Source organism: Macrosteles quadrilineatus, unplaced genomic scaffold, assembly GCF_028750875.1.
Source record: "Macrosteles quadrilineatus isolate MER2022 unplaced genomic scaffold, UCM_ALF_1.0 Scaffold_3__2_contigs__length_128488019, whole genome shotgun sequence".
Classification (NCBI taxonomy): Eukaryota; Metazoa; Arthropoda; class Insecta; order Hemiptera; family Cicadellidae; genus Macrosteles; species Macrosteles quadrilineatus.
This window is the reverse complement of record NW_026542596.1, coordinates 37,158,389-37,175,406: the sequence shown is the minus strand read 5'-3', so window position 1 is coordinate 37,175,406 and position 17,018 is coordinate 37,158,389. Positions and strand designations below refer to the sequence as shown.

The 17,018-nt window shown below is 33.2% G+C and overlaps 1 protein-coding gene across 4 annotated transcripts in view; it reads left to right on the top strand.

The window, feature by feature from the left end:
* The window catches only part of LOC128988891 (histone demethylase UTY-like), a 100,907-nt gene extending 84,250 nt beyond the window's left edge, over positions 1-16,657 (top strand). For all 4 annotated transcript variants that reach the window (XM_054410647.1, XM_054410646.1, XM_054410645.1 and 1 more), the window contains 8 exons: positions 1,049-1,168; positions 3,847-4,053; positions 4,933-5,069; positions 7,230-7,348; positions 9,437-9,647; positions 10,097-10,223; positions 11,496-11,666; positions 13,993-16,657. In XM_054410647.1, the coding sequence (XP_054266622.1) occupies positions 1,049-1,168; positions 3,847-4,053; positions 4,933-5,069; positions 7,230-7,348; positions 9,437-9,647; positions 10,097-10,223; positions 11,496-11,666; positions 13,993-14,016 (1,116 nt within the window). In that variant the 3' untranslated portion in view covers positions 14,017-16,657. The remainder of the gene's footprint in view (positions 1-1,048; positions 1,169-3,846; positions 4,054-4,932; positions 5,070-7,229; positions 7,349-9,436; positions 9,648-10,096; positions 10,224-11,495; positions 11,667-13,992) is intronic.
* Positions 16,658-17,018: the final 361 nt, after the last annotated feature.

Sequence of the window (17,018 nt, the reverse complement as noted above, 5' to 3'; positions counted from 1 at the left end):
GCTATATGCCGTCTGCAATAGGAATTTCCGCACAGTGCTCATTGTTGCTCTTCCTTGCTCGTCACAAGTATATTTCTGTGACAACATATTAGAGCTTAAAGCACATGGTCGTCTCATAAACGTGTTTCTTCTATACCTTACTTCTCTGTGACCAAACCAGGGAAGTGGATATAGTGCTTGCTGGTTTGATTCTGAAAAAATCTGAATTATTTTGTTGTTTGAAACTGGACATAGCTGTCCTTGATCGTCAAGATATTAAATGGTCCTGGCAAAAGAAACAGCTGGTTTTCACCAATGAACGCAAACACTAAGTAAGCAGTAAGATGGATCAGTGGCATATTGTATGTTCTTAAACTGAATTTGTAACTAACGGGAGCTGTAATAGCCGAATTCTAACTTTGTATTTTGTTTTCATCTTTTCCCTACTAATTATAAAGTTCCTTCACATAGCCACAGAAAACATACTACTATAACCCAGAATGCCAACCGCATTGTAAAAAGCATTAAGTGTTTTGAGAGAGCTTTGCCTGTCAATTCGTAGGCAGCGCCACCAGCGTTGCCATGCACTCATAGAATTAAATATAGAATTAAATCATACATAAACTTTTACTATACATTCCAAATTATCAACTGCCAATAGCCAAGTCTTTAGTTTCTTTGAAAATCCACCTAAAGTTTTACAATTTAAAATATTTTCAGGTAATTTACAAAAAAGCTTAGGACCTACAAAACAGTAACTATTAAGGAAAACAGTTAAATTAGGCCACAGCCAGAATGCCAACCGTATGGTAAAAAGCATTAAGTGTTTTGAGAGAGCTTTGCCTCTCAATCGAAGGCAGCGCCACCAGCGTTGCTATGCTGAGTGCTGAGTTTTTACCATGCGGTTGGCGTTCTGGATTATAGTAGTATGTTTTCTGTGACATAGCTCAGTTTCATATTAAATCTTAATGGTACTATCTAATATAAGGTTGAGGGTAGACCGTTAGAAGTTTGTACCGTGGACACAAAAAAATCTTTAGGTAATCCATTGTCGATCTATGTTGTGCAGGAAGAACGAGAAAGAGCCGCAGGTATTCACAACCCTTCCGCCAACAACAGCAACAACAACCTGTCGGACTCGGACAGCAAAGACTCGACGGGCACAGTGCGGCGGAAAAAAGGGCTCTTGGTAAGTCTCTGTCTCAGTGCGGAACGGGATATCACGTCAGTGCGGATTGTGTAGAACAGCATAGAAATAGGCCAAAGTCACTGTAAACTCTGTGTAAAACGGAATAAATTAGACCAGAACAAACTTTAATAGGATAAAAAATTTTAAGTTAAAAATATAAAGTAGTAAAGGTTTTGATAATGGATAGAACTAAGACATTCTATACGTTAAAATGGTTGACAATTTGAGAATGAAAATAAACATTGAATAGAGCCACTGACAGGTTTGTTTGTCAAAAACTGTGCTCTTACTCCACCATAAAAATAACAGTTTTTTTCTATTTAAAGGGACCTCATAAAGTCTAATCACAATAAAATTCCAATAACATTCTCCAGATACTGTACAAGTTTTAGCTTTTGTTTAAAAGTAAACAGTTTTAGACTTAAGTTGACTACATTTTTCTTTGGCCTATTTGTAGCGGGTTTTGCTGTTTATTTTGCATGAGAATATTTGCATTTTGATACGTTTACCTGCTAAACTATCTAAAAAGATTATGTTCTCTTAGATTAACATTTCGTCCAGATGTTTAGTTTACTATAGCTACTCAACAACTCTAAAAGTGATAGAAATAACATTAACATTGTGTACGGTTTCAAACTATTCATCATGGATTTTCTCAAAAGTGATTTGAACGTTTTGTTTTTTTAAACTATGAACATAGTTGTTATGATTTTAGTGTATTTGTTTACAATGCTGTAATATGTAATGTCTGTTTAGTAGTCGGAGCCAATGAACTTCATCTTTTATAATAATTAGTTTGACCGACAACACGATAACACATTCAATTTGTCATGAAGCCTAAACGTGACTTCAACTGATTTTTGCCTAAAACAATTAAGTGACGAACAACTAAAGGTTTAAATGAAAACAGTAACCAAACCATCGATCTAGCGAAAAGTTGTTAAATCACCGACAAACGTCAAACAAAATTTGATTACCTGTCACATTTAAATCGAATCGATATTGAAAACATACGCTCATGTACATTTCGAGTGATATTTCAGCAAATATCATGTTCTCTGTCAATACATTTCAATAATATTTTTATAGAAATGAAATAAAATATTTCCGCTATAAAAATGTAAAAAATAATGCTTAAGTAAAATTAAATCTGACTTTAAATGATTTTCTGTAACCTCAACAAAATTTACAGCCATAAGAGAAAATATTCTTTGTGCATAATTTATAGTTTTCCACTACATTAATAAAATCATACTGATTATTGTTTTTTTTTTATATAACATTGGCTAGATGAAATAGTCCTATATTTTATTAATTCAGAATATTAGTACCAACTTAAGGCTGCAGTCTAAAATACCCGATCTACTGCATTTTACAAACCTAGCTTTTCACTTCAAAGAACAAAAAGTCAAGCTTGATCATTGGAAGAGTGATAATGAGTTGCTATAGAATATAAATGTAGATTTCGACTCCCAAAGGAAAGATAAAAGGCAGAATTTTAGAAGTTAGGAGAATTATAAAAAAAAATCAAAAAAATAAAGCTCTAACTACAGCAGAATTTGACATTCAAAGTATTAAAATAGGACATCACAGAAATCAGGACCCATTAGGAAATGCATTTTCTTTAACGAAGAGAAGATATAGTTAATACCCTATGTCACAATGATTTCAAATGCAAACAGCGTACAAATCTATAACATGCAGTACCAATTATTCATCAGGGGCAATTGTTTGGTAAAAGCTTGGACTGAAAATAAAATAATATACTGCATCCAAAGAAATTTTAAACCGGACATATCGGTTGTGTCTTCTATCTGAAATATAAAACAACAAAACATAGAAATCAACATACAATAAAGCTCAAACCAAGTATTAAATTACAAGATTTTACTCTTAAAAGGCAAGAAGGAATCACAACTGAAAAGTAAACAACCAAACATGTGAGTTCAGGAGTCTGCAAATAACAACAACACAAATTGAAGGAGTCAAAACAAAATGCTTGTGAAGAAAATTGAAATGAAAGGGAATCCCTGGATTTCGGTTGTATTCAAAACACATCAAGAGTAAGTAACAAGGGCAATGCATAATCTGTTTCACAGTGGATCCCAGCGAGACGATCGGAGTACTGTGAGTAGTTTGTCACTAGCGGAAACTTAATACATGCTTTATACTAGGTTTACTGTATACTAAAATCAAAATAAGAGATGGCTTACCTTCATCATAGTCAAAATAATGTACAGAATAATTACTTAATTCACTTTTTTATTTTTTTTTATTTTATTTTACCATGTACCAGTGGTTTGTTTATTTGCAGTGTGTCCTTAGTAATTTTTGATTTGATCTGGACACATAAACTGCTTTGTAACAAAGATATAATTATGTCCATTCTTTGCTTTTTGCTCAAATTTACCATATCAACTCTAAACCCTGTTGTGACAGTGTTGTCGCAAATCAATCAATCAAATTATCTATCTAACATCTACCAGTCGTTAAACAGCATAACAACTAGCCAACGTTAAATGTCAACTTCAACTAGGCTCATTATTTACTCTCAGGGCAAAAAAGACCTTCAGACCATTGATGAAAGTCGGCCTTCTTTTTGATAGATTAATGCCAAACACATTTTCTCGAAATGTGTTTACAATTTTCACACACTAATAGATCTCTAACTGTTACAGGGTCTTGGTGGACTGAAGGCTCCTCCTGGTTCAAAGATGTTGCGGTTTGGCACCAACGTGGACCTATCAGACGAGCGCAAGTGGCGACAACAGCTACAGGAACTGACGAAGCTGCCGGCCTTCGCGCGGGTGGTATCGGCTGGCAACATGTTGAGTCACGTCGGTCATGTCATACTCGGCATGAACACTGTGCAGCTATACATGAAGGTATGTTTCCTATCACACAGTAATAAATTAGTTTTATTTTTTGGAGGAATCTGATTTTCCTAGGTGATTTATGTGTAAAAATTATTTAGTTGATGAATTGAATCATTAACTGTTAATTCTATATGCTTCTGGTTTTCTCTTTCCGTTACAAGCAAGACATTTTAAATTGGTTGTTTGACTTTAGAGTGCATACTCAATGTAACATTTAGATCAAGAGTCGCTGGATGATTTATGATTTTATTCACCTCTGCCTTCCTTACAAATTAATTGATTGCAAAGCTAACCTAATGTTCCGTACGAATAGCGCGATTCGGAAGACTGACTATTGAGCAAACACAAGTATTTCTTGTAATTCTTGCAAGCAGATAACCGAAACAATCACATTCAACTTTATGATCCTTTCATTTTTAACTTTTTGATTTTTTAAATTTCCCTCAATACTAATCACCTCTCCTCTCTTCTCCTTAATCTATTTTTACCTTGTTTAACATTTTTGTTGGAATCAATTTTATTAACCATAGTAGCTTGGTGGTCGGGTCATAAGCCTCTTTGTGATAAGATAGACACCGACCTTCTGCACCCTCTCAATCACTACTGTCCCCAAAGGCTAAACAATTTTACTTATTAAGTAACAGTATTTTGCCATCTTAAAATCAACGCAAAGATCATTAAACAATGACAAAAGTTAGTTTATTAATTAGATGGAAAAGTTTATAAATTAAGTTTATAAAATTCGCCCCAGAATCAAGTTAAACCATAAAGTCTCTACATTTGAATTGTGAATATACCTAAAAAGCTTATTGATTATAAACCAAGTCAATTCTTTGTACAATTCTATCCTTCATGGCTGTCGGTTCTAAGCTAGTTTTGTCTCGTCAGGTGCCTGGTAGCAGAACTCCCGGACATCAGGAGAACAACAACTTCTGTTCCATCAACATCAATATCGGCCCCGGAGACTGTGAGTGGTTCGCCGTTCCAGACGCTTACTGGGGCGTCGTCTACAACCTCTGTGAAAGGTACCTCATCTCATGATAAAGTAGCACCTTACTGTAAATATTAGTGCTAAAAGCTGATGGAGCAGAGTTTATATTTAGTTTAAGATTACGGTATCTTGAAATTGAATAATTTCTTATGGAAATGACTCTCTAGTAAACAATCTAAGTAATTTAACACACTACTAAGTTAATTCTGAAAGCATTGTCCTCTTGAAAAATGATTTGCTGTTAAAAAATAAGAAATTAGTCTAAAACTACAAATAAGTTAGAAAATATAGCACAGCTCTTATCGTGGGATTAAAAAGTTAATATTAGCATTAGGGATGGACAAGATTGGATTTTTAGTTCGAGACGAGACGAGACGAGATTTTTTATTTCTCATAAAATTTCGAGACGAGATCGAGACGGGATTTCCCTTCTCATACACAACGGGAAATGCACGTTCAAAATATTTACCTGATTTTGTAACATTGTTAGATGACTGTTTAAATACAAAAATAATGATAATAGGCAAGAATATTTACAATCTTTTATTAAAAAACATCAGCATAAATTTTTTTTATTAATCACGCCTAACTTATTAAAAATGCCTACGATTAGGAAACATAGTGATATCAGTTAGGATAGAGTTCAACTTATCCTAAAATAAAATAAATCATAAAATAAAAGCAATATTAATTTTTATAAAATAGTTACTTGTTTTGACTTTTTATAGTAATAAAAAAAATCCTCACACTGCTTACACTTAACAAAACTTCTCAAATGTTATTAAAGTAATATTATTTAAATAATTAAAGTAATATTTACATTTAAAGAATTAATTAAATAAGAACGCCTTTGCAAAGGAAACGCAACTACAACACACTCCTGTATTGCGGGTATTGCATTGACTTTCTGTAGGCGTTTTTAATTTTTTTATTATTTTTATTCTTGTCTCGATAAAAATCTCGGCCAAAAAGAAATCTCGTCTCAAGTAACAAGATTTAAAATTTCCCGAAAATTTCCCGAAATTTCGAGACTTGACCATCTCTAATTAGCATACTCATAACCATATACAGGGTGTTTTTTTAAAAACTTGCATCTTTATTTATGTAAAAACCGCAATAGATAGAAATATGCAGTTTGCGGGAATCATCTATTGACGTAGGGGGACCAATTGTTTTGAATTCAACGTTACATTCACATTCCCCCCCTTTCCCCCCCTGCCCCCAACTTAATTTTTTTAAATAGCAAGGTACCCCTTGTGACATATCAAATAAAAGAGCATAAAAAAAGAAAATGTTTGATGAAAAAAAATTGAAAATCGGTTCATAAATTTGTGAGATATTTCCCCCCTCACCCCCCGGAACTTAATTTTTTTTTAATAGCAAAGTACCCCTTGTGACATATCAAATGAAAGAGCATGAAAAAAGAAAAATTTTGGCGAAATTTATTTTTCATTTGATATGTCACAAGGGCGGGTACCTTGCTATTAAAAAACAAGTTATGGGTAGGGGAAAAGGGGGGTGATTATCTCACAAATTCATGAGCCGATTTTAATTTTTTTTTCACCAAAAATTTTCTTTTTTCATGCTCTTTCATTTCATATGTCACAAGGGGTACTTTGCTATTAAAAAAAAAAAAAAGTTTCGGGGGGTGAGGGGGGGAATATCTCACAAATTTATGAACCGATTTTCAATTTTTTTTCATCAAACATTTTCTTTTTTTATGCTCTTTTATTTGATATGTCACAAGGGGTACCTTGCTATTTAAAAAAAATAAGTTGGTGGCAGGGGGGGAAAGGGGGGGAATGTGAATGTAACGTTGAATTCAAAACAATTGGTCCCCCTACGTCAATAGATGATTCCCGCAAACTGCATATTTATATCTATTGCGGTTTTTACATAAATAAAGATGCAAGTTTTAAAAAAAACACCCTGTATACATTCTCATTTAAAAGGTTGTACCGTCATATGTGATATAAAATAGGTGTCTGATGTAATTCTGTGATAGTTAAAACCAAACCAAAAGGGCTTTTATCGAATTAGTCATTCCATTAAAAGAAAATTATGTTGTTTGATAATTAATTTGGTAGGCAGAGTTGGTTTTGTAATGCCACTCAAGTATTTTGATCACTTTTGTGGTCGCTGACTCTCGGACCATGGCTGTCGGTTTTCACTTTGTATATTTTTGTTTTCACAGAAACAACCTGAACTACCTACACGGCTCGTGGTGGCCAGCCTTAGAAGACTTGTACGAGGAGAATGTTCCAGTCTACCGCTTCCTCCAGCGGCCGGGGGATCTGGTGTGGGTCAACTCTGGTAAGTGACTTTACACTCTCTTCAAAATAATATGAACATTTAGGCTGATAAAATCATTATTCCACATTGTGTGTTTTATTTTCTGTAAAAAAAAGTTTGTTGTTAATCATACAACAGACGTAAGGCTTACTTACATACATAAGTCATACTTAAATGCAATCTTTGACTATTGACACATTCCATTCCCATGCAAGACACATGTAAGCATTTTCCTTGTCGTAGGAATTGTCTGTAACACGTTTAAAGGGCAGTTGAGCCTTGATTATCCAATCTAAAATTAATAGAGGTTTTCCATTGTCAAACTTATTAAAGGTTTTGAGTTTGTCTTCCATTGAAACCATTGACTTTTTCAGTTTTGAAGCTGTCATCTTGGAGCTTTTTTAAATAACATCTGAAAAGAGACCTTTACTGTAAAAAGCTGCAAGATGAAAGTCCACTAAGCCACAGATATCTGTTTTGTGTTTTCACAACCAAAATTAGATAGATTATAGGGAGGTTTGGTTTGCTGCTATGAGTTGACAAGTTTTATTACAGTCCAACCTCAGTATAACGAATCTGAAGGGACCGAACTGAATATTCGTTATATTAAAGATTTCGTTAAAACGAGGTTCGTTATATAGAGGTTAGGTTTGCAGGAATTTCGCTAAGTCGAGGTTCAGAACCAGCGTCGGTCAATTATACTTCGATGGTCAATATAGGTCGGGATTTGACCTCATTAAAATACAGTACAATTAAAGTAGCATAGGCTACAATACTTTACAGAACAGTGTTTACATTGTACAGTAGAACCTAAATTATCCGGCATAATAAAGGCGAGGGATCTTGAATATTGCGCAATCATGACAATGGCACTGACCTTGGTACAGGTTAAAAGCTGTAAGTTTAAAATCACAGCTTGTTCTAACCCTCCTAAAACCTAGCCAAACACTGTATTGCGTAGTCATAAACCATGTAAAGAACAAAACAAAACAGTAGAAAGTTTTGTAAACTACTAATCGCGATAGGCCGGTAGGCTACTAACAGTACAGTACAGTACTGATTTATCACAACAGAGGAATGTCAATAATAATCATTAACTATAGCATTGGTGTTGCTAGTTGAAAGAAATCGTATTGAAAACAATAAATTATTAGATAAGTCATTATAAAAGTGTATACTCATAGTTGCTTATTCGTTTGCTTAAGGATAATAAAAACACTCGTAAAAGGAATGTTAAAGTAACGATGTTGCTATTCTTTCACTTTGGTTTTGTTTTTATATTCTTTCTTAGGTTTCTCTTTATCCAAAAATTGTACAATTCACCATAGTTATCCCATATCGCCCAATCACAGCTTACTAAACATTTAGTCGTCATCAGTCCTCAGAGAATGAAATCAGTTCTCAGTTGCAACATAGCGCGCGCAGCCACAGCAGACAAAGATGTAAAACAGAGCAGACGAATGTTAGCGCAAGCGATGACGTGACCTTTCCATTTCATTTGATAAAGAAACAGATTTTCCCAAAACAATAATTGGGTGGGGGATTTGTTATATCGAGGAAAAGACGTAGACAATTCGTTATGCAGAGGTTAAATTCGCAATGTAGAGGTTCTGACAATGATAAATTCGTTATATTGAGGTGTCTTATTTTAGCCGAAATCACGAAAAATTCGTTAAATCAAGGTCGTTGTTATGGTTTGTTCGTTATGTAGAGGTAAAATATACATTGTGTCTTATAGAGAGTTCTAGGGGATTAAAAAAAAATCGTTATATCAAGGAATTCGTTATATCGAGGTTCGTTATATCAAGGTTAGACTGTACATTCAGTGTGTTGAAACTATCAGAAATTTCATATGCAGACAGAGCCTAAACCCTGGCTTGTATCTAGTGGGCAGTTTTGGGAGGCCTAAAGGGGTTATATCTTAACTCAACAAATCTGATACGATGTAGTCATACCACACAATTTCACAGTACCCAATTATCTGCTAAGGTAGTAACACAGAATGTTCAGTGGCCAAATGTATAACCAAGACTCAATTTAGCTTTCTCAACACCAATTTGAATGTGTCTATCTAGAACCTGATGATATTGAGATGTTTTTGTGTGGTAGGTTGCGTGCACTGGGTGCAGGCTGTGGGCTGGTGCAACAACATCGCGTGGAACGTTGGTCCGCTGACAGCCCGTCAGTACCATCTGGCCATCGAGCGATACGAATGGAACAAACTGCAGAGTTACAAGAGCATTGTACCCATGATACATCTGTCGTGGAACCTCGCTCGCAACATCAAGGTGTCGGACCCGAAGCTCTTTGAGCTCATCAAGTGAGTAGTGTTTGGTTGTAATAAATTTACTTGGAAAAAAAGGTTTTTTGATTGTAAAGTTCTCTTAGTTGTTAAGATTAGTAAATAAAGATAGTTATGCGTTTAATTTGAGATTTATGTGTGCAGCTGAGGAATTTAATACAGTACAAAAACAATAGGGTGTCCAGCCGACTTACATAGTTTTGTATGGGGCCAAGAAATTTAGAATTATTATTTAGCCTTATTGAAATTTGTGTATAACTATTATAAAGATCTCTATCTCTATTATAAACAGGAGGTGGTGTCTGTCTGTCTATATGAGATAAACTCAAAAACTACTGAACCGACTGGGCTCAAACTGCACACAAATAAAGCTACAGCTCCGAGGATATAATTTTTAGAATTTTCTTGACACGAATTCCTGAATTTGACGATACCTCTCTTAACAATCATAACTTCCATGTTAACAGACACTGCCTGCTGCGCACACTTCGCCACTGCGCCATGATCCTGGAGTACGTTAAGTCTCGTGGTGTTGAGGTCAGATTCCACGGCCGAGGCAAGAACGAGGCGTCCCACTACTGCGGCCAGTGCGAGGTTAGTATCCAAAGTCGTACACTATCATTTATGATCCATTAATTTCGTAATAGTCCAAGCAGACATAGAAATTCCTCTTGAAATCAATTAATCTGGTCTCATATAATAACAGCACTTTCAGGATTCTCTGTTGTTTTATGTTTTATCAAACAGCTTTGAAATACATTAAATAAAGAATTTGGTAATTATGATAGTAGTTGTGGTTTTGAATGCAATTGACAGCTTTCCAATTCTTGTAAGATTTTTATCATTTGATACTTGATTTTGTAGATTTTTAATGTATTTGGTTCTGGTCCAACCAATTTTATGGTTTGCTTAGGTAAAAAAATAAATTTCATTGTAAAATCACCAGTAGGGTGGCTATTGAATTATTCCTCTATCAGGTTTAGGTGGAAAGTAGTACGGTAAGAGAGAAAAGCTTACTTAAGTTTATTGTCAAATCACAATTTCATGTCCAAGAAAATAATTTTTAAATGTAAAAATTTCCCAGATTTTTCAGTTTTAACAGGTTACTGGGTTTTTTATGCTCAATATTTATTTACATTAAAATAATATTTTATTCAATCCTACTGAACAAACAACCATAACAACATGCAACTACCTAAATATTTTTATCAATTATAATACATTTCGGTGGATATTTTTAAATCCGATATTTATTCCCGCAGATAAATATATTTCTAGAATAATTATAATTTAAAGATTTCATAAGTGTAAAAGTGTTTACTCCATGGATGAAAGAAATAATAGTCTTCACTTCCTCTTTGTCTGAAGCAAACAACAAAATTGTTGCTCGTAAAATGTAAACAAAAAAAGAAGAAGAAGGTAGCTCTTAATGTTATTCTTATGGGGGAAAATTAAAATGTTTTTTTTAAGGATTGTATAATTATTACTGAACAAATAATCTCCAATGACGAACTTAACCAAGATAATATGATAAAGAACCTTTGTGCAAAACATCAAGTTGATATACTTAGTCATTCTCGAGTTTTTGAATTTACAAGAGATGCTTTTCGTACCAGTATAAGAATTCACTTCGTTCATTCAATTAGAATCATGGTCTAGTAAATAAACTTATTATATATTCTGTATGGTTTTGTCTGCGTTCCTTGTGATCTCAGACATTAATGCCAATGAAACAGGTTCAATCCTTGGCGTTTCACAACAATTCCACAACATTCTAAACAGTTTACCACTTTTCTTTTCCTACATTGTAAATTACACTCACAAAAAAAAGGTTTAGCTCTATTGCATCATCATGTTATGTTTCAGGTGGAGGTGTTCAACATACTGTTTATCCGAGAGCAAGAGAAGCGGCACGTAGTTCACTGTCTGGATTGCAGCCGCAAGCAAGCTCCCAACCTGGAGGGCTTTGTGTGTCTGGAGGAATATCGGATGTCGGAGTTGATGCAAGTCTACGACAACTTTGTCCTACACCCTGTTGTAAGTAGAGAAACTAAGAAACTAACAAAATACAATTGTCTTAAAAAATGTTAAAATCAAATATAGGTGCGGAAGAAGGTCAATGTTCGGATCATTTTTGCTACCACACTCTTGAACAGATGGTGGGTTTTGGGATTGGCACTTCTAATAATCTCTATGAAGGCTTTGAAGTTTGCTTAACTTCAATGACGTCCACCAACTACTTGATGAACGTTGCAGTGAAAAATTTAAGATTTTTTCCCCACCTTGTTCAATGACAACAGTCAAGCAAGGCAACTGCACTAGTTCAAAAGCTTTCCATAAGTCTTAATCAGTCTTTATGTTCAGTCTAAAAAGTCTTAATCTTAAACAAACAATCTTAATAGTCTTCTGATGATATAATAAGGTTATTTTTTTCTGGTGTCTGTCTTTCACACAATTTTTTTTTTTGGCTGAAATAAAATTTCAAAAATTGAAAGGAAATAACTGTTTATGAATTATTAGATATGTGATAAATAGGATTGAGGATATTAGGAAAAAATAAGATCAGAGTTTAAAATGGTTCAGGTTATAATATTGATTCCAGTGATAAGGCTACAATCTCTTGTGTGGCTACAACCCTCCAACTGGCAATGGGTGAACTCTGTAAAGGCAAGGCATTTTTGGCGATTTGCGGTATTTTAAATTCATATAAACTAAACCAACAGAGCAAACCTATTGAACCGTGTACTTGAATTTTGAAAATGGCAACAGAACAATATTTAGATCAGTATGTATTGGCATTAGGTAAAAAAATATTAACATTTTGGTTTATGAATTTTGAAATGTTGAAAGTACAACTTTGCTGCATGAACCAAAAATTCTTTATGTGAAATTCAAGATTTAAAATATGTTTAATTTAAAATATGTTATTTCCCTACATGGAAATGTAAAAATATTTCAATTACCATTTTGTTGTAGTAAGTTATGACCTGAAAACAAAAAAATGGCAACTTTCACGATTTTGTCCTACAAATTTCAAACATCATTCAATGGAAAATGATCATTACTATAAATATTTATGACTTAAAAACCCAAATACCAACTATAGAAAATAAAAGGTAAATTTATTCCTCTACCTAAATATATATATATATATATATATATATAGTTATGAAGGCAAATATAAATAAATAAATATTTTATAGTGTTTTATATAAAATGCGGCACCGCCTTTTCCATGTGGCGATCAAATTGTTTCTTCGCTGAGACGAAATGTTTCAAAAACGGGCTAAATGTAATGTTCCGAACCTCAAATCTAGTAAGTCTATACCGGTACTGAAGAAACAGTTTACAAACTAAATATGTACAAATTTACAACTAATAAATATGATTCAAAGTGATAAAGTCATAGTCAAACCCGCTATATTCGTTGATGGTAAACAATCAATAAAGTTCTCAAAAACCGGCTAAAAATAGTGTCTCAAGTTTCTTAAAGTAATGTCACATTTCAGTCAAGACACAATAAATAATAATATCCAAACTAAACATTTAAAAATTTACAGCTAATAATCATGATGTTAACTTATACCTACCTAAAGTAAAATCACATCAAAACTTGACTCTTGTTAGTTGTTGGTCAACAGAGATTGAGGTTGAAGTTAGTAAGTCAGACAAATATTCACAAAAAGTAACGGCTGATAACGTCTGCACCAGTGGTGCAATCTGAAACAATTAAATACCACAATGCACTGAATTTCATGAATTTTTGAATGAGATACATTATCATATGAATAATTATATATTTCAGTGAATAAAATGTGTTCACTTATATATTTCAGTCGCTCTGCCACTTCACGAACACGTAAAAATTGATTGATTTGTTTTTGTTGTGAGATCATATGTAATTATATCAAAATTATTTTTGCACCATAATATAGGAAATTTATTCTTTATTGCAGTGGTACCACCTGTTTCTTTGTAGAACAAAAATACCACTTGTTATGATTTTTTAAACATACCGTGTTTGGCAGTTTTGTGACGTCTTACATGGTGCAACTGACTGCTCGAAATTTTCATTCACTTTAGTGCTCAATTACAGTGATCCCTTTGTGAGATAAAGTACATACCGTGTAACAAAGTGCAAGTTTAGAATCCTATATTTCTAACAGTATAAAAATTATTCCATTTTACAATTGTCATTAACCATTAATTTGGAGTTAACCAAAACCTTGCGAAACGCGAGTATTATAGTCGCTGCCACTACAGAAACCACCTATAGTCGCGCTGCCAGTTGGAGGGTTAATGTTAACATTTAAATATTAATGTTATACCCGTTCATAATCTACTGTTTTTGTTGTTTTTATAGAGCCCCAGTGGCGCGATGGTATGACAGGACACCAACCGCTGCTGGTAGACAGAGCAACGCTTGTGATACTCCTTCCTCATCTACTGTTGTTGTTGTTCCGTTCTCAATATTTATTTTGTTTGAAAGTCGTGTGTGTGTGGTGGACTGGATTTATTCCGAAGCTTTCCTAACTAGTGTGTAAGCGCTTTGGTCCTATCATTGTTAATAAATTTAGCGTCTATCAAAGTTGACGGCTGATTGATGAGAATCAGTATTCTAAACAATCTTAATAGTTAGTCTAGTGAGGCAGATTATTTGATCTCAGTTTAGGTGTGTACATAATCGTATTTATTTGAACTGTCGGCACGAAAGCTACAGTTTCAATGACCCGATCATAGTTTTAATTGCTCCGATGGAAGTTTTACTTGTATATTTAGATTACCAATCAAAAAATCTCGGCTAAGAATTATGTGAAGTGTGTTCTCGACTTCTGTTTATTTTGTAATTCTATAACAGATATTTACTGTAGTGCAAATCCATTGGATCTTCAAGATCCGGGGCTATATGACTTCTTTCTGAATATTTCATACAGATGTATATTTTATTATTTAGTTAAAGTGACAAACATGGTACAAAAGAAATATTGTAGTGTTAAGCTACTTAAAATATACAATTTTTCTGTCCTAATGGATTTTGGTAGTCAATTTTAGTGTTGCTCAAATTTCACTTCAGCGTGATTGATTAATTGTTAAATAATGATCTATATGAACTATTATCAAATAATGTATTCCGTACGTTTAAAACTTTGTTAAGTCTACTTTTGTGATTTATTTATTCATAATACAATTGCACCATCATTTCTCAACATGTTAGTCTGTGTATCTTTGTTAATGTATGGTTTTGTCAAACAAAACTTAAACATGTTGGTGTTTTAAAAGTAATGAAGACTGATAGTTTCGGTTTAGTGATATTTGATCCACTGCCACATTTAGACACTGCCCATCAAGTGTGATTATTTACCTGTATTTGACAAGTTCAACTTTGGTCAAAACTGTTGTGTTATTTCCTTCTTTTATGATTTCATAGACACATTTAAGAATTGTCAGTGTTCAAAGTAATTGTTTGGTTGAAAACTATTAGCTGTTTTCTTGTGGAAATTGTAAAAAAGCAATAACTTTGTTTTGTTGTGAGCAATGTTCAAATTTATAGATTGTTTACAATTCATTCCTATTCTATTTGAATTATATTTTTAACATTTTAAACATTTATTTGTTATTTGTTCAATTATATGTTTTATAACATATTTTTAGCAGAAATATTTAGGTAAAACCTAAACCTATTTGAAATAGTTTTTGATTTTAATTTTTATGGTTAATTTTCTTTTTGATAGCTTATTTTATAAAGCGTAGAAGCTTTTTATTTTTTAATGCAGAGGCATATATTTATTTTGAAGTAATTAAATTGCGTGTACACTTCATCTCAGGATACAAAAGCTGCCTACATTGTAACTGAGCACAATTGTTACTGTCGGATTATTTTTAATAAGAAACTTGTGTTTTGAACTAAAATAATTGTGATTATGATATAAGTATGTATCAAGGAGTAACAGTTGTGCTCAAATGTTTAATCCAGCTGTGCAGATTTATTACTTAGTGTTAATTTCAAGAGACGATTAGCAATTACTGTGTGTTTTATAAGCAGTGCCTCTATATCTGCGCAGCAATCAGGAACCAGTGTCTTGCGATTAGTCGCTACATGTCTCCACATTACTGCCATTAGATGTGTTCAGTTCTCGTTGCCAATTAGATGTTCAGTATTCGTCACTAGTATTAATTTTGTTACTCAATCTTCAGTTCTGTTTCACTTTTGATGGCAGATTTTCTACGCAATACAAACCACCTTACCTTACAGTATTGAGACTTGAGTGTTGTATACAATAGCTAGTGTATCTGTTTATAGCTGCCTATAAGCACCAAGTTTGTGGTTCGAAATACCAGAATTAAGATTCGTATTGAATGGTCGAGTTAATGGAATTGATACTACGTCCTTGAGTGAAACTCACCATCACTAGTATACAATTTCCTTTAGCCTTTCAAAACCAATTTGTACATATGCGATATCCTAGCGAGTAGTTTTTACTCACGCGTTGTTGATATATTGTCATTTTAATTTTTTATACCCGTCTGATAATTTCTGATAGATTCTTTCAGGCGACTTTTTGTGGTTGGATATTTCTCAAACCGTATTAAAGCTTTAAAATAGTTTAGGTGTTGTTGATGATTTATAGTTTTATTTATTTACAATTTTTCACTCGTGTAAAAATTCTCACTCGATAACAATCTGTATCCATATCAAAGAAGAAAATTATTTTTGAGTCCCGACAAAGGCTCGAGTACCGATCTCAAACGAACTGCGTTCTTCTTTCTGTATAGTTTTACTGCCAGACGATATATTTTGTATTGCGATCGCAGTAGGAGTAATGATTATTTATTGTATCGAGAGAGGAGGTGCCTGCATGAGGTATTACGAAGACAGCCAGTTCACTGCCAATGTAACTGTAAAGGCACTGTGTCGATACCAATGGTACAGATGTCTTATAGATTATTGTAAATACATTTAATTAATTATTATATTCGACACTGATTGAAAATATTGTAATTAGTAAAATAAATTCAGTGTTCTAAGTAAATACAAAATCTCTTTGTATAATTGATCCTTTACCCATGCATGATATTGGTAAAACTATCTTAATATAATTTTTATTTTATTTAACCCACTCTCTAAATAAGTTCTATATCAGGACAAAATATAAACTTTAACAAGTTTGAGTTTTTTCTTGACATTTTTTATTTGAGTTTTCATTTGAGCACCAAATAGAATGTGTATTAGCCTACAGTAAAAAATACATTTAAACAACTTTTTACACGTATATGTTGTTTTATTTTTAATTTATCTATAGTTTTCATTATTTGTTGCAAAGGATATTACATTTTAATGTATTGCAAACAAATATGTAAGGTACCTGCTAGCTGCTAGGTATATTACAT